The sequence below is a fragment of the Ursus maritimus genome, unplaced genomic scaffold (genome assembly GCF_017311325.1).
Source record: "Ursus maritimus isolate PB19 unplaced genomic scaffold, ASM1731132v1 scaffold_11, whole genome shotgun sequence".
In the NCBI taxonomy this organism is placed as follows: Eukaryota; Metazoa; Chordata; class Mammalia; order Carnivora; family Ursidae; genus Ursus; species Ursus maritimus.
In genome coordinates, this window is record NW_024423453.1 from 9515509 (window position 1) to 9533576 (window position 18068).

An 18068-nucleotide genomic window follows, 5' to 3' on the forward strand; every position below is an offset into this window, starting at 1 on the left:
TAAGGTGACGTGGCATCGTCAGGAATGTGGTATTAATAATAGAATATTTTCTATTGTGCCTTTTGATTGTTATTAGACACAAAAACAAAATTTAAAAAAATACGCAAGTGACTATGTTAGAAATTTTGACTAAAAGCTTTTGACAAGTAGCTTTGGATGGATTTATTTATTTTTAAATTTGTGAAACGGAACCCAATTTCTTCCTTTGCATTTAGTGTATTTCAGTTGTATTTCTGTAGTTAAGCGGCCCATACAATTATGTAAGTATCTGTGATTTTCCTGAATGACTAAAAACCATTCATGTGGGAAAGTGGTCGACTTTGCCAGCCTCCCGTCCTCAGTCAGGGTGTTCCCATTTCACAGTGTGATTTTAGAGGACTCCTGCCTTTCAGTAGTTTAGTTGCAAGAAGACAGTCCTCATTAACCTCAGAACACAAGGTGTTGCCCGCCCGTGAAACTAAATGCGTAAGCCTGGGCTGTTCTCTAGCAATAAAGCAGTCTCCTCCCAGTTTGCCCACAGTTACAACGTGTTTTGTTTTCAGCTTTATTTTCTTCTTCACGTGGTGGGGTAAAGGTGGGTTACACGGTTGAGGATGTGAACCTCTGCAGCATACTAGATGCTCCATCTTGCTCAGGTCCTCCTCAGTCGTCTTCTCCTTCCCTGAAATGGGAACAACTCTTTTCCTGGGCGTGGAGTCTCCGTGCACAGTGAGATCATGCTCGTAAAGCCTGGAAGGCAGGGCAGGTACATAGTACAGCTCTCTTTGAGATCTGCTGCTTATAGATAGTCGTATGTCAGGGTATAAGGGCCGAGCTTGTGCCCGTTGGCCCAGATCATCACGCTGCAATTCCACTTCCGGGAAATCCCCTCAGTTCTGGGCAAGGCAGGACGGCGGGTCACCCCAGGGCTGGACACAGAGACTCCAAATAACAGCGGCCTCGAAACACGTAGTTGAGTTGCTTCACGGAGAATAGCCGTCATGGGCGTGAGCCGGGCGGGGCTGATAATGGGCTGGCACGGCGTCACGTAAGCGGCTTTGTTGTTGCAGCATTGCTGCTTTACACGTCTGCCTGCGTGCCCCGGGATGTTAATCATTACCACGCTCCCCCTGCAGCCGCCAGGAGGGTGAAAAGTGAAACCTCTGAAGGCATAAATTAGAGATTGCACGTATCACTTCTGCCTGGATCCCACGTCCATTCACCAGAACTTACTTAAAGGGCTAAAAGGAGCTCCTAGAGAGGCTGGGAAATGGCTTCGGTCTTTCTGGCCATGAGCCAAGCTAAAGTAGAGGATTCCATTACTAGAAAAGAGGCGAAAAGTACATGCCACCGCTGACTCTCGTATGCCTATAATGGCATCCGACAAATTCCAGCTTCTTGTCACATTGTTTTGTTATTTAATATAATGGTCATTTTGGGGGGTTAATTACATATTGAATGTGTAAGAAGTTAATAAATAGGATGCCAAAAGATCCCTAGACTTAAGGAAAAGCAGAAATGGAATCTGTACTTTGCTACTTCCTTCCTCCATCTGCAGTATGCCCATTACCCTAGAAATTTGCTCCGTAGTTGAGATGTGCCACTAACTTCGGCGCCTCAGGCAAAAGCTTTTGATTCAGAATTTTGTTGAGAAGTCAGGCAATTGATAAAATCGCATTTCATTCATTTAAGATTAAAGAAAAAGATGGGACTGTTAGTGGCAGTGCCTGTGGTGCAACTACATATCCTGGCTCAAAATCACAACCGCAGTCAATTTATTCAGTAAGTATTTATCGAGTACTTACTACGTGGTTAGCAAAGGGAATAAAGTCCTAACCTACTTTGACTAAAACTCTCCAACCTTTTGAAGATTAAATTGTGCTAGAGGATACAGAAATTAGATTTTTTTCTTTTTAAAATTGAAGTAAAATTAACATTCAGTGTTATATTAGTTTTAGGTGTATAATAGTAATCGGACAATTCTACACGTTACTCAGTGTTCGCAATGTTATTACAATATTATTGACTGTATGCCCTGTGTTCTACATTTCAACTCCATGACTTAATTATTTATAACTGGAAGTTTGTACCTCTCGAACCTTTTTATCTATTTCATCCCCCCACATCTCCTTTGGCCACCCCCAGCTTGTTCGATTTAAAGTCCGTTTTTTTGTTTGTTCATTTGCTTTGTTTTTTAGATTCCTTATATTAGTGAAATTATACGGTGTTTGTCTTTCTCCGACTTGTTTCACTTAGCATAACGCCGTCTAGGTCCATCCATGTTGCTGCAGATGGCAAGATCTCGTTCCTTTCTATGGCTGAGTAATACACTGCATACACACCCCATCGTCATCCAGTCGCCTATTGAAGGACACTTCAGTGGCTTCCATATCTTGGCTTTTGTAAATAATGCTGCAGTAAATAGAGGGGTGCAGATATCTTTCCAAATTTGTGTTTTCATTTTCTCTGGATAAATACACAGTAGTGGAATTATTGGATCCCATGCTATTTCTATTTTTAATTTTCTGAGGACTCTCTATACTGTTTCCCACAGGGCCTTGCCCTGATTTACATTTCCATCAACAGTGCACAAGGTTTGCTTTTTCTCCACATCCTCACCAACACTTGTTATCTCTTGTCTTTTTGATACTAGCCCTTCTGACTGGCGTGAGGGGATATCCCATGTGGTTTTAATTTGCATTTCCTTGATGAATTGTGATGTCGAGCATCTTTTTGTGGGTCTGTGGGTCATCTTTATGTCTTCTTTGGAAAAATGTCTATTCAGATCCTTTGCCTATTTTTTAATCAGATTTTTTGGGTTTTTTTTGGTTTTTTTTTTTGTTTTTTTTTTTTGTTTTTTTGGTGTTGAGTTGTAGCAGCTCTTTGCGTATTTTGGATATTAACCCCCTATAGGATATATCATTTGCAAATATCATCTCCCATTCCCTGGGTTGCCTTTTTATTTTGTTGATGGTTTCCTTTGCTGTGAAAAAGCTTTTCATTTTTGTGTAGTTCCGCTAGTTTATTTTTTGCTTTTGTTTTCCTTGCCTGAGGAGACATATCTAGAAAAATGCTGGTAAGGCTAATTTCCAAGGGATTACTGTCCATATTTTCTTTTAGGAGTTTTACGGTTTCAGGTCTCACATTTAGGTCTTTAATTCATTTGGAGTTTATTTTTGTGGGTGGTGTAAGATAGTGGTCCAGTTTCACTCTTTTGCATGTGTCTGTTAAGTTTTCCTAACACCACTTGCTGAAAAGACTGCCTTTTCACACAAGAACCCATTGTGTGTGTTCTTGCCTCCTTTGTCACAGGTTAACTGACCGGGTAGCTGTGGGTTTATTTCCAGACTCTCTATCCTGTTCTGTTGATCTCTGTGTCTGTTTTTGTGCCGGCACCACAGCGTTTTGATTACTATGACTTTGTAGTATGTCTTGAAATCTGGATTGTGATACCTTCAGCTTTGTTTTTCTTTCTCAAGATTGCTTTGGTTATTTGGGCCTTTTGTGGTTCTGTACAAATTTTAGGATTATTTGTTCTAGTTCTGTGAAAAATGCTGTTGGCATTTATTTAAAAGCATTAGTAATGATGCCTGATTAGTCTTTACTTTGATGGATTTGATTTTTGTTTATTTTTCATTTTACTGGATGGTATTTTCCTAGGCTTACTTATAAAAGGTGCTTTGAAGAGAGATGAAATTATTCTAACAGTATTTCATGTAGTACCAGGTTGACCTCTGGTGGTAGTTATGATTGATATATTTTTTCATCTTATTGCAGTCCTCATAATACTCAATGCCAAGGAAACTTAAAAGTACTGAGAATTCTAGCTGTTTAGTTGACCAGACTACATAATCTGCTTTGAGGACTAAATCATCCACTTCATTTTTCTAAATAGCTGAATTCACCGCATACAGACATGATTTTGGATTTCCCATTAGCCTTTATTTTGTTTTTCCTCTAATGGAAAAACACTGATCAATTCTTGTTTAAAATGATAGTCTGTTTCTTTTTTGAATTTTTATTCCATTCCAGTTCGTTAACATACAGTGTAATATAAGTTTCAGGTGCACAGTATGGTGATTCAGCACTTCCACACATCCCTCTGTGCTCATTTACAAGTGCACTTCTTAATCCCCATCCCCTAGGTCACTTCTCCGCCACTGACCCACCTCCCCTCCACCAGTAACCGGTAACCATCAGTGTGTTCTCTGTAGTTAAGAGCCTGTTTCTTGGTTTAATTGTTATAGTTTAGGTGCTCGCCATTTTTTTCCTATCTCGTTCATCCTCAGGTATGCTTTGCAGTTCAGCATTATTCATGATTTAACCTCAAATAGCAAAAACCAGAGAAATGATTCTTTCATGTGGTAGCTAGTGGTGATTCTCTACTTTTTTTTCTTTTTTTTTTAATAAGTAGATGAAATAGTATTTTAAATAAGGTTGCTAGAGGTCTAGTAAGGTAGGAGTTATACTCTGGTATTTTAGACTCCTGTTTGAGAAAATGGGGAAAATAAGGCATTCATGAAGTCTTTTTTTTTTTTAATCTTTAAAAAATCATAGTAGTATAAGGGCACCTGGGTGGCAAAGTGGGTTAAGCTTCCAGTCTCTGCGTCTGGCTCCATGCTAAGCACAGAGTACTTAAGTAAAGATTCTCTCTCCCTCTCCCTCTCCCTCTGCCCCTCCCCCCAGCCCTCTCTCTTTCTCTCTGTCTCTCTAAAGTAAATAAAAAAATCTTTTAAAAAAATCTCAGTACTTGTTGGGGTGTTCTGTTGTCGAATTTCAGCTGAAGTGAACCATTGAGGTTTAGGAGCAGGGACAATATAGCTAATTTATTTTTTTTCTGGTATTCTAAGGGTTTGGCCTCAGAGGGATCACTTTTGCAAATGAGTGTGTTGGATACACAGCAGTCAAGTAAAGTGCTACTCTGATATCCTTGCTGAACTAATTCACACTTAACATGTTGACTGGCTTCCCTATGGTGAGAGGTGGGCACTCTTATTAAAATTGACATTGTTTCTTGTCCTGCATGCAAGTGGAGAAATAATTTTTAATATAAAGAAGAAAGGATGGGCTGATATGCAAAATGAAATTTGTTTCGAGCCTTCGAATTCTGGATTTTCCTCAATCCTGTGACAGTGAAGTACAGTCAAGTAGCAGTAGCATCTCAGAACCGAGAAAGAATTTGGAGCAGAAAAGGGAGCATTAGTGTATAGGGTTAGAGAGAAGTCCAGTTAGATAAGTGTTGGGGGGAAAGGGCATTTGTGTGAGTATTATGAGGTACTTAGTGCCCTTAACAATGAATGTTTGGGCTGAGTGGTGGTGGAGACAATGCCAGGCTGTAACCATCTGGGGAGTAAGTGGAGCCCTGCAGTAGACATGATATTTTAAGACATTTGACTCCAAGAGTGGGAGTAAAGCTCCGGCTAAAGGGGCATGGAAATGGAATGAGTGTGTTATAAATATTATATATTTTTGGTAGAAAACTTCAAAAGCCTGGAAATACAAAAGTAGGAAGAGAAAACAAAATCCCTCAATTTGAAAATCCGATTTACTACTGATGACAGTTTGCTACTTACTTTGTGAGTCGATATAATCATTTTATGTATATAAGTGATATATATATAATTTTGTTTCTTTTATGTTATGAGCATTTTCTCATGTTAAAAATGTTTAAAACATAGTTTTGATGGTTCTATAAGACTGTATTGTAAAATGTGTAATGATTCAATTAATCCTCTTGCTGGATTCCTAGTGGTTTCTGGCTGTTTGCTGTTACAAGCGAATACAGGAATATCTTTGTACGTACATGCTGGTATTTCTGATTTAGAGTAGTTACATACATGTCAAATGATGTTCCAGTTGTTTTCCAAAACATTTGCACCAATTTATATTTTCACCGCCTGCCTAAAACTGCGTTACCATTAAAAATGATGCCCTTGCTTGGGGCGCCTGGGTGGCTCAGTCGTTAAGTGTCTGCCTTTGGCTCAGGGCGTGATCCCCGCGTTCTGAGATGTAGCCCCACACCAGGCTTCTCCGCTAGGAGCCTGCTTCTTCCTCTCCCACTCCCCCTGCTTGTGTTCCCTCTCTCGCTGTCTATAAGTGAATAAAATCTTAAAAAAAAAAAAAAATGATGCCCTTGCGAATTTTATGAAAGAAAAATCTAGTTTGTTTTGTTCAGTCATTCAGCAGACTTAAGCTCCTTGCATCTAACTGGGAGGTTGGGTTCAGACTGTGTGCATGGATGCGGCATGTCCAGCGAGCAGTGCTTTCTCTAGGGAGCATCAAGGAGGAGCCACCTCCCTCATGCCAGCGTTAGGACGGTCTTACCCTGAGTTCTCAGTTCTAATCACTCTGCAGGCAGCTTATCTCTTTATCTAGAGAACTGATGTGCATTTTGACTTTGGGGAGTAAGTGCAAAACTGCCTCAGCTTTGGGGGTGAAGGGAAGATGTGAGAGAGGGGAAACCTGCCCGGCTCCTCTTTCCTGAGCCGTTCCCTTGGTCCTGCTCCATCCACTACTCCGGACCCGGGCTTGTCCACTTACGCTCTCAGCCTTTCTGGAAGTGGTTTCCACCTCCGCGACAGGATCCTCCTCTGTGCGTTTTGGGTCATGACTTCCTCCAGTCACTTTTATTCCTCAATAAGCTATTCTTAGCATGTTTTCTAGAAATTTGTCAAAAATCCATTACGCTGATGACTGTAGCCCAGCCCACACCTCGTTTCCCCATACCAATTCTCAGTGATGTTAGGTGTTCCCTTTTTGTATGCTTTTCTATCATTTCTAAAGAAGCTTTAGGAAGAAAGGAGTAGAAACATTTGGGTTCAGTCAGTCATCTTGGAAACCTCTGCCCCAGGTATTTTAAACATTCCAAAAATATTTTATGATTATGTAGTCAAATCTAATAGTATCTGTAATAAGGATTTCTTTCATTGCTTTATGCTCAGATTGTTCTTTTCTCTTTCCAGAGATCATTTAAAGCTCAACACTTTTATTGGCTGTGTTAAAAAAAAAAAAAAAATTAACACTGTTCTGTCTGATTTGCTTTGGGGAAAGTCTAAGGTAAAAAATTCAGTGATTTTTTTCTCAAATATAAAGCCAATTTTTTTTTAATAATGATTTTTTATTATATTATGTTAGTCACCATACAGTACATCCTCGGTTTTCGATGCAAGTAAAGCCAATTTTTAACATTGCATTTCAAATAAGTTATTCCTTTCTCATCTACTTGTGCTCCCTACATCTCATGTTATGTTCATATTTATTCACGGAATTCTTACAGGCTACCTACTCTGATCCGTTTATTTGAACTAGGATTCTGAAGCTAAATCCATAGTGTTTTAATTATTTTTAAAAATATGCTTTAATATTTACCTTGCTGTCCCAAGGTGATTTACTGTTTCTTTTTTAAAAGTGTATTCTCTCTTCTTGAATATTCTAACAAGTGAACATGGGTACAGTTTGATCAAATTCCAAACAAAACAAAACAAACTATCTAGTGGGATTTCATGGGGAATTTATTCAGTCTATTTATAATATGGAAAGGATTGACTTTTTCCAAATACCATCTTTCGTTAAAATAATAGAATATTTCTATACACTTAGTATTATTTCTATGTATATGTCTTTAGGGAAAGGCTTGTCATACTTAGTATAGCAAACAAATATACTTTTTAGTTCATTTTAAAGGTCCTTTATGTACTTTTTTGTTATTGTAGATGAGATACTTTCATCATGTATTATTTAAAAACAATACTTACTATTTTTATTAAGAGTAATACATGTCCTTTATAGAAAATGTTAAATTAAAATCCCTTGTTATTTACACTTTTATATGCATATTATAAGTAATATACATTTCACTTAGTAATATGCATTTAAGTTTTTTCCCTGTCTTTTAATGATTTGATGGTTCATCTTCTTTTTAGCACTGAGTAATTCTCCATTCCGGTTTATCTATCCATTTACCTTCTGGAGGACATCTTGGTTGCTTCCAAGTTTTGTCAATTATGAATAAAGCTGCTAAAAAATCCATGTATACAGGTTTTTGTGTGCACATAAGTTTCAACTCTTGTGGGTAAATACCAAGGAGCGCAATTGCTGGATCATATGTTAAGAGTATGTTTAGTTTTGTAAGAAACCGCCAACCTGTCTTCCAAAGTGGCTGTACCATTTTACATTCCCACCAGCAGTGAATGAGAGTTCCTGTTGCTCCGTATTCCCTCCAGCATTTGGCATTGTCAATGTTCTGGATTTTGGCCATTCCGACAGGTGTGTAGTGGCCCCTCATTGTGGTTTTAATTTGCATTTCCCTGATGACACATGATGTAGAGCATCTTCTCATATACTCATTTGCCATCTGTATATTTTCTTTATGAGTTGTCTAGTAAGATCTTTGGACCTTTCCAGAGTCAGGCTGGTTACTTTCTTATTGTTGAATTTTAAGAGTTTTTTGTGTATTTTGTAAAACAGTCCTTTATCAGATGTGTCTTTCGCAAATATTTTCTCCCAGTCTGTGGCTTGTCTTCTCATTCTCTTTTTATTATCTTTCTCAGAGCATAAGTTTTTAATGTTAATGAACTCCAGCTTATCAGTAGACACACTCTGATAAGTCTGGGCTAGCAAGAATCTTACCGTTTGTCGGTAGTTGTGTTAGTCACTCTGTTATCCACCACAGTGAGGTTTATGAGATTAAAGTGCTGTTGTGGTCCTACATACTTAGTTTTGTATTTGAACAACAAAGTAACACACTTGTACAAATGATGCTTCTTTGTTGGTAATTAGTAGTTTTTCATGAAGACCCAGTAGACATTGTTTTTAGAAGATATTTTGTCACACAGCTATTGGTACGTTTGCATAGTTACTTTGGGAATCTGTATATACAGAATGTATGCACTTTTTCTAACCTTATATTACTTCTGTAGCTACTAGTACTAAATTAATTTATCCACATGTTATGATTTAAAATTCAGTTCCTCAATCACACTAACTACACTTCAGCTGCTTAATATTGGATAGTGAGGATATAGGACATTTTCATATTCGCAGAAAGCTCTACTGAACAATGCTATTCTCGAACAAAAGCAGTTGTGCATTAAAAAAATCCATTTTCTATGATTTTTTTTATTTTGTAGTAATTACTGAAATAAAATATTAAAGAAGGAAGAATAGAATAAAAAGCTCAGTGAAAGGATTTGTTTCCTACTATTATTTTTGGTTTTGTGTCTTAGTTATTTATGGTAGATGAAGCAATGGTTTTGACTGTGGCTGAATGAACTGTGTTTTCACTGCTCAGCTAGATGCAAAACAGAGTGGGAGGAGTAGTTCCTGTGATTGGTCCATCAACTGGTCTGTCTTCTTGGCCATGCAAACAGTGACAGGTAGTATTAAACCACAGTAGTGAACTCTAGCTGCTGCAATAACAACAAATAAAATGTTTGCATAAATCTCATTCCTAGAATTAAGAACGTGTCTACTGAGAATCCCTAATTTTTAATTCCTTGGAATTGGAAAGCTCACCAGAGAGGCACAATAGAGAGACACTACAGTAGAGCAAAGGCCCGGAAAATTTCCTTCAAGATTGGCTATTTAATTTCTTTCTTTATTGACCTTGTAATTATAGAATAAACTTACTTGATTGCTATAGAAATAGTGTTTTCTCCAAATTTATTTTTTTAAAGCCCTCATTTAATTCAAGCATCATTTAGCATATAATAATATGCTTATAATGTGCATTACTTCTGTTTATTCTTAATGGTATAGTGTCAACTCATCTAGAAATAGTTCGAAAATTTCTCTGGAGTGGGAGGGAAAAGGCCCCTGCAAATATATAACGCATTTCGTAGTTTAATCTTGATATTGGAAGAATCGATCATTTGCCTGCTATTGATTTCTTTTTTGTTTTTTTAGGTTGCTTGCAGTGTTTGAATGTTGAGAAGGTATAGTTGCTAAAACTGCATTTAGATGGTGGGAATTTGTACCAGCAGGATGGTTAATATGTGATAATGAGTAAAAATAGATACTGATTTGGTGATGTGCATATAAATCTAATTTAAGTTGTTCCTTCAAGTAAAAAGATCCAGTTTGCACAGGTAGCTATTGTTTAGATCTTTTCTCTACTTGGAGGCTAATTTAGAATCTAAGTAAAAACTCTACTGGGTAGGGCAGGGGGAGTTGGCACACTATAGAGCCCCCACAGGTTGGGCACGTATTTCTGAAAAATGACAGAAGACAACACTATTGTACGTGATCTAGTACCGTGAAAGTGTAGAAGTGATAGGTGTCACGTGTGCAGCCGTCGTCTAACTTGCCCTTTGCACCTGAGTTACAGATAGAACACAAGGAAGTGTGGTCTGGGACATACTCGTTCATCATCACTTCTTCCATAAGCATTTACAGAGATCCAGTTAACTCTCTTGAATTTTCCTATTAAAAGTTTCTCATTTAATGCCCTGAAGTGGATAGGCAAATTGATAGAGATTATATAAATAGAGACTGCCAGGTTACATAAGGGTATTTAGGCAAAGGGGAAATTCACATTAAAGATAATTTTTCCTGTAGAAAAATGTCTTTTCTATAGAACCGTTACTTGAAAGGATTATTTTTTAAAACATAATCTTTCTTTGGTATGCTTTGGTCGTAATTAGGTATGTAACCGCTGTGATAAAATGATTTAAAAAGAGATATACATGCTAATGCACCCAGAAATACAAAATCTTGGCTCTTCTTCCTGGGATTAACGTTGATGTTCAATTAAAAGATAAACAGATGTTTCACAGATATCTCACAGCAATTATTCAAAGAGGAGAGATCTTTGGACATTCAATCTTACAGAAGTTTCAGATTTTCAAAAATCTAGTTCTCAAAAAAAATCTAGTTCTCTATTGTTGATGCAGTCGTGTGCTCTGAAATGGATACGTTTTAAATATATTTCAGTTTCTGTCAGCTTTGCTGTCAGTCTATACTTTAAAAGAATTATCTTTCAAAAATAGATAATTAGAACCAGTATTAGATACTTTTACACAGTGATCCTTAGACAAAGTATTGGATCATGAGGTACTTGGGAAAAAGTCTCTGTGATTGTTTTGAAAATAGGGATTGTACTTTGTTTTAAGTAGTTTTCTGGTTGTCATTTCAGCTATGAAGTCTTACACTCCGTATTTCATGCTCCTGTGGAGTGCTGTTGGGATAGCAAAGGCTGCCAAAATCATCATCGTGCCGCCAATTATGTTTGAAAGCCATATGTACATTTTCAAGACGCTAGCCTCCGCCTTGCACGAGAGAGGCCACCGCACGGTGTTTCTTCTCTCCGAAGGCAGAGACATCGCGCCATCTAATCGTTACAGCCTCCAGCGCTACCCAGGGATTTTTAACAGTACCACCTCGGATGCGTTCCTGCAGTCCAAAATGCGGAATATTTTCTCTGGGAGATTGACAGCAATCGAACTGTTCGACATACTGGATCACTATACCAAGAACTGTGACATGATGGTTGGCAACCGGGCCCTGATTCAGGGTCTGAAGAAGGAGAAGTTTGACCTGCTGCTGGTGGACCCTAATGACATGTGTGGATTTGTGATAGCTCATCTTTTAGGGGTTAAATATGCTGTATTTTCAACGGGCCTTTGGTATCCCGCGGAAGTGGGTGCTCCCGCCCCGTTAGCTTACGTCCCAGAGTTTAACTCACTCCTCACAGACCGCATGAACTTGCTGCAAAGAATGAAAAATACCGGCGTTTACCTCATTTCCAGATTGGGGGTCAGCTTTCTGGTTCTTCCCAAGTACGAAAGGATAATGCAGAAGTACAACCTGCTGCCGGAGAAGTCCATGTACGACTTGGTCCATGGGTCCAGTCTGTGGATGCTGTGCACAGACGTGGCTCTGGAGTTCCCGAGACCCACCCTGCCTAACGTTGTGTATGTGGGAGGAATCCTCACCAAACCGGCCGGCCCGCTACCGGAAGTAAGGTTTGCCCACCTCCTCGGTGACCTTTTCTAAATATAAAGGTCAATCGGTCAGCTTTGATTTGTGGAAGAGATGGGATTGGTTATTGTTGGCTAACGAGTGCTGCTCTAAAAAGTAGCTGAGGCCGTGGAGGCTGCTCTGCGGTCCCTGCCGTGCGGATGCGCCATTCCCCTGGAGCACGTGCCTGCTTTCGCGGAGCGTCTCTGCGATGCTGAGAGGCCGTTCGCCATACGGTCAATAGACGGGCTGGGAAATAGACTTTTGGTTAAGTAATAACTGTAGTGTGTGAGGAGAATGTAGTCAGTTAGCTTTAATGAACGGAATGGTTTTGCTTTTCCTTAACCCCGGAGCGCGCTCTGTTGTCTCCCAGAAAGCGCCATCGCCGGTCTCCGCGTCTAGATCAGGTTCGCGGAAGTCAAATAAACAGAAGCCATGTGAAGAGCGGGTCTTCTTTCAGCAGTCATAACCACTAGAAAGCTTAGGTCCAACAATGAAAATGAGGTAGTAACTTCTATCAAACTCGGGAGCCAACTAATTTTTAATAAGCAACTACAACTGTATTAAAGAAATACTGCCGGTTGCGATTTCATTCAGAGATGGAATTGATTGCACTTTAGCAAAACCCTGTCTCCTAAGTCAAACCTAAATTCTTTTTCTGGTTGGGCTGTCAGCGAATCCCTTGTGTTCTTTTCTCCATCCTAGTTTGTTTTGCATTAGGTAACTCAAACTCACAGGAGCCAAACTTGTGTATCTGTTGTCGTAGGGTTCTCTTACCTCAGGCTTGCTCTCTAGGTTTAATCTCAACATCTGATGGCATTTACCTGGAAGCAGCAAGTGGTTCTATGATTTTGCTCTCTATTGAAACTATTTCTACTCTCGAAAATCTGAAAGACACACTCACAACAACTCTGCTAAATCTCTGGTCACCACATACCAAAAAAATTTGTCAGGGCCTTGTTGAAGAGCATATGCGGATGTTTTCATGTAGGTATCGGATAAGGACGATCGCTGGGCAGAATTTTCTCATGGAGAAATAATGTGACTGGAATATACAACCTGTAGACTTTTCGAATCCTTTGGAAGTACATTTAATAGATAATACCTTGATATATTTCATCTAACATGAAAAAATAGAGCTTACCCGATTTGGGGCCCACACCACCCTAGCATTTCAAACCGCTGCGGCCAGCGGAGGCTGTGAGGGCTCAGCTCTCTCTGCCATCAACTGTAAAGGATAGGAGCTAATCTCAGCTTTTCTCAGCCATTCATGAAGTTATCCAAGCCCACTTCAAATCCTTAAATATTCTCTGCCAGACTCACCGTGTGATATATTAACTCCCCTTCCTAAGGTAGCAAAAATCAGATTGAGAAGTAGCTTCTAAAAGACTTGATAAGCAAATCCGTCTTTACTCCGAGTCATTCAGAATGTGACACAGATCAGCTCTGTTCCCTCCAGGTCTTCATTTTTTCCCCGCCAGAGCCCTGCCCTTCTGCCTTGCTCCTTTTGTTTCCGTTTGGGGGCTGCCTCCCTTCTTCAGTCACCGGATTGAAGAAGGAATGGATGATGAAAAGGAATGTTCTGACGAATCTTCAGTCTCTGTACGTTTGTCTTGAGGGGCAGCAACTTGAACTACATAGCATAAGTACAGGATAATATTTTACGGTTTTTTTGTTTGTTTCTGTCGTCTACCCTTCATTAAGATGCATAGCATGGGAGAATGCTTCTTTTTTTCCTATAACCCAAGCTTATCTTTTCCCCCATGGATCCTTCTGTCTCTTAGTTTCACTATTTTATTTTACTTTTAAAGCATCTTTTGAGTGATTTTGGAGCCTTAGGCAAGGTTATTACTCAAAATGTTTTCCGATTTGCATAATTTCTAGTTTGATACTGGCTTGACTTGCTTTATGGGCTTCCCTGTTCTTTGTTTCCTCTTTCGGCTTTTTGTAATGATTCTTTTGAAAATGTGCTGTTTACTTACAGTGACCACTTTGGCTGTGCCAGTGAGGTCACACACACAGGTACATGCAAATATGGCCGTGCGTGCGTTTTATATGTAGACCTAGCTAAGTCTACTGTAATCAAGTCTACTGTAATCAGTCTTAGGTCATAAGTGTGAAGGGCCATTTTCATTTCAGTATGCCATTTATGGAGTTTTTCACTAGGGAGTATTTTGAAGGATGAGGTGACTTACCCTTTCAGATATTTCTTTTTTTTTTTTAAAGATTTTATTTATTTTTGTGACAGAGAGACAGCCAGCGAGAGAGGGAACACAAGCAGGGGGAGTGGGAGAGGAAGAAGCAGGCTCCCAGCGGAGGAGCCTGATGTGGGACTCGATCCCGGTACTCCGGGATCACGCCCTGAGCCGAAGGCAGATGCTTTAACGACTGCGCTACCCAGGCGCCCCCCTTTCAGATATTTTTTACTCTGGTGAGGCTTCATATGCTTAGGAACACATGTGTTCCTACCGGGATTTCTCTGGTGGATTTGTCTGATATGATAAACTGTACCTCAGGGTTCTACAAGTTAATGAGTTTCTCAAATGCCTATATTATTTACAGGTCATGGTTGTGACACTAAAATAATAGGGCCTAGCAAGTGACCGTTTAGAACACATGATTCACTAATAACAGCTTAATTGTTAACTACCTTGGTATTTTACACCGGGAATGGATTCGGTTTTCCAGATGTCTGGAAATGATTTGACAGTGGGATTTCATTTCAAAACTTGGGATGAAGGGTACAGAAAATTTCTAAAAGACACTTTTTAGTAGTCTTCATAATGTTTGAGCCCAGAGAAACTAGAGAGCCATCTAGTTCAGTCCCATTAATTTAGTTTATTTTTTTCCCCTTCAAAATACAGAGAATAGTCCATTCATTTGTCACATAGGAGAGTCAGAGAGTTCGGATGTCTCATCCAAGTCCATTAAGCTAGTTTGTGGCATAGCCAAGTAAAATGTGGATTATTTTGCTGTGATTGAATATTTTGTCAAGATGCCTACATCTCTTGTTACTCTATCACTCGTTTACACATTTATAGTGTATAAAAAACTGCAAAGACAAATATTTCTCAGTTCTTTCTTTGATATCTCAAAGATTATGAGGACTTAACATGAAAGTCAAATTTTAAATCATGCATACCCTTACCTATGCTTTAGAAATTTAGTAACAGCAATCAGCCAGAATCCAAATGCTTTTGCTTACAAAGTATTGTCTTGGCATAAAGTGAAGCAGCTGTGTGCCTTAATAATGCAATCATTTTAAAATGCATGTTAGCAATGTGCCTACCTTATCATGCTATTTACTACCTGACTGCCTAGAGAGTGAGTCCTTAAAGTGTGTCAGTGAAGGAGAAGAGGTCTGGATTGGATCACATCTACTCTGTCATTGAAGGGTGGCAGAGAACACGAATACACATTTCTTTAAAAAAGAACATTTGTCTTGGCCGAGAAGGAGGTCTATAAACAGATCCCTATTTGACTAGGTCCTTTAAGTATTAAATGTGAATGAAATAATATCTAATAGACAGCCGTTGTAGCTTTTAGCAGTTTTATTGGGGGGGACTAATAATACAACTAAAGAATAGTACATTTGCTTAGGAGTCTATTAATTTTTAGAGTTAACATAGTTCAGGTGATCATTTTTAAATGATTTCTTATTGACTGAAATGGCCTGACTCTGCCAGCCAAGCTGATCTCTCCCACTTTTCTGCTTCTCCAGCCCCGAATTATTTTTGCACTTAATAGATTGTACTTTAACTACCGGTTTTTCACATGGCTCTCTCCCTAACTAGCATGTGGATGCCTCGAAGGGTGGATCCTCTACTTTTTCATCTTTGTACCCTGAGTATCTGGAAAATGGTAGGAATTCAATGAATGTTTAAGATTAAATGAACTGCATCGAATAGAAATAGTTGCCCCAAAAAAAAAAAAAAAAAAAAAGGTTTCAGCTAGTACAACAATGTTAATATTATGGCCATTATCTGCTTTTTTCAAATTTATGTACACATACCATCCCAGCCACTAAGCGACCAAACATTCCAGGCTAAGTTATTTTAATGACTTGGAATTGCTACATAATGTTATTGATATTGACAAAAGATCATCATACATTACTCAGTCGGTGAACTAAATGGTCTCTACTGTCTTCCAAATAGCAAATGACCAGGGTTAGGAGTATAAATCAGTCCACCTGTTGCTGTCTTGAGACACGTTTTGGGCTGATGAGGTACTCATTTGGTGTACCTCAGAGGTGCTTTATTGCTGGGCTAGGAGTATAAAGGGCATCTTCATTTCACCAGTTGTAGAGACATTTTTAATTTAGGGAAACAGTCCTGGGGATAGATACAGATAAGAGATAAACAGAGATAAGAAAGAGCATGAGACCAAGGACAGGGTCATGAAACACTCACTGTTTGTCTTTTTGTTATTGCCAGAACTCCTTCACAGAGAAAGGTTTTAGGGAAAATGAGACATTGGGCAACAGATTCATTAGATTAACTGCTTGTGAGCTGAGCAGGTTATGAGGACAATAACACTGAGGAGCAAAACAATGGCTTTTTATATTCAGTTTTTATTGATTTGCCTGGAAGCCATTACTTACTATTACATATGGTAATGGAAAGTGGACTTCCCCAACAATGAATGAAGTGTCTAGGCTGAGAAATGGGACCAGAGTCGCTGGGGCTAACAGACTTGATCCAGGATTATAGCAGATGTGGAAAATTAAGGCCATTTTAATACCGTGTAACATATAAATTATATTATCATGAATAAAAAGCTAGAGATGGGATTATAATCATTGTACCATATTGATTAAAATGTCCACTTTTAAATAAGTGTCATTTAATCAAAATATATATCCTTCATAGCTGGTTTCTTATTTTGAATGCCATCACTCACAAAGAACTTTGTAAAATGTCTTCATCTGTGTAGTATTACTGTGCTGTTGGTAGCTATGTGGGGATCAGAAAATTGATAACTCTCATGTTTGGGAGAGACAGATGATTTCATTCCAATTACTAATTCTGAGCTTAAATATTCACTACAACGTGGAAGCTGGGCAGAAATGATAGATTTGCTATGGGAAGTCATTAATGTAAAACGTTGTTGCAGATATTTCTTGCAAAAGTTTTACAGGTTGATCATATATTTTGTCTTTATTTTGTGGTGAGAAACCACCTTGCTAAATGAATCTGTCCAGGAAGTAAATCAGGCAGTTTGAACCATCAATAACTTCCTGTTCACCTCACTGATATGATAATTTTCTGAGCAGCCCTGGAGTTTTAAATAGCTTATCAGTTGCTTCTGTAAGCATTATGGGTTTACAGAGATGCCATGATACGATAGGAGACCCAAATATAATTGGAGCTGCAGAGTCTGGTATGATTTTTAAACACCTTCCTCTCTCTGCTGTTACGTATTTAAGCTTTAGGATGCCCTACAGAATTGTTCGTTTAGGTATTAATTCAAACACTGGCCGTGTCCAGGGAAATATTGTTAACTGATCATCTTTACAAATTATAATTTTCATAATTAAATTCCTGTTGGCACTAGTTTTTTGGTATGATAATTCATCGCAAATGCTCTCATTCTAAACCAAACAAGTTCTGTTTTTGAAATTAAAATCTCTACTGTCAATTCAATTTGCCAGACCAACTCCTGAGTGTAGATTTTGAAGGAGAGGATGGAGTGAACTGGAGCTTCTGAAGAGTCAGTGTCACTGGAGACAAACTACCTAATTCATAGTTTTGTTTATGGAATTTTTAAATAACAACTTTCCAGGAGCTTGTGGCAGAAGTAGCAAAGTGGAAAAACATCGGCTTTTTCAGCCAAATGGTCTTGACTTTTAATCTTGGCCTTAATAGGACTCTTGGATAAGGGCATCAGCCTCATTACAGTGCAGATGGCGGGACTTCCCTCAGAGTGCTTGATAGAGGAGAGCCATGGCAGTAGCTGGCGGTGGTAGTTGTTGCTTTTATTGTTGTTTTAGTTAACTCTTGTCATTTAAGGTGAGCTCTAATTACTGAATCACTATCCCTTGCTATTTTCCACAGGGCAAATAGAATGGTTTCGGGGTGAAGGAGGGATGTGGAGGAAGTCTCTAATGCTTCCCCTCTACTTATTTTAGGGTT

At 38.8% G+C, this 18068-nt stretch overlaps 1 protein-coding gene across 1 annotated transcript in view; it reads left to right on the forward strand.

The window, feature by feature from the left end:
- The first annotated feature begins 11101 nt into the window (after positions 1–11101).
- The window catches only part of UGT8 (UDP glycosyltransferase 8), a 51353-nt gene continuing 44386 nt past the window's right edge, over positions 11102–18068 (forward strand). The window contains exon 1 of the mRNA XM_008689457.2: positions 11102–11934. Within this exon, the coding sequence (XP_008687679.1) occupies positions 11113–11934 (822 nt within the window). The 5' untranslated portion in view covers positions 11102–11112. The remainder of the gene's footprint in view (positions 11935–18068) is intronic.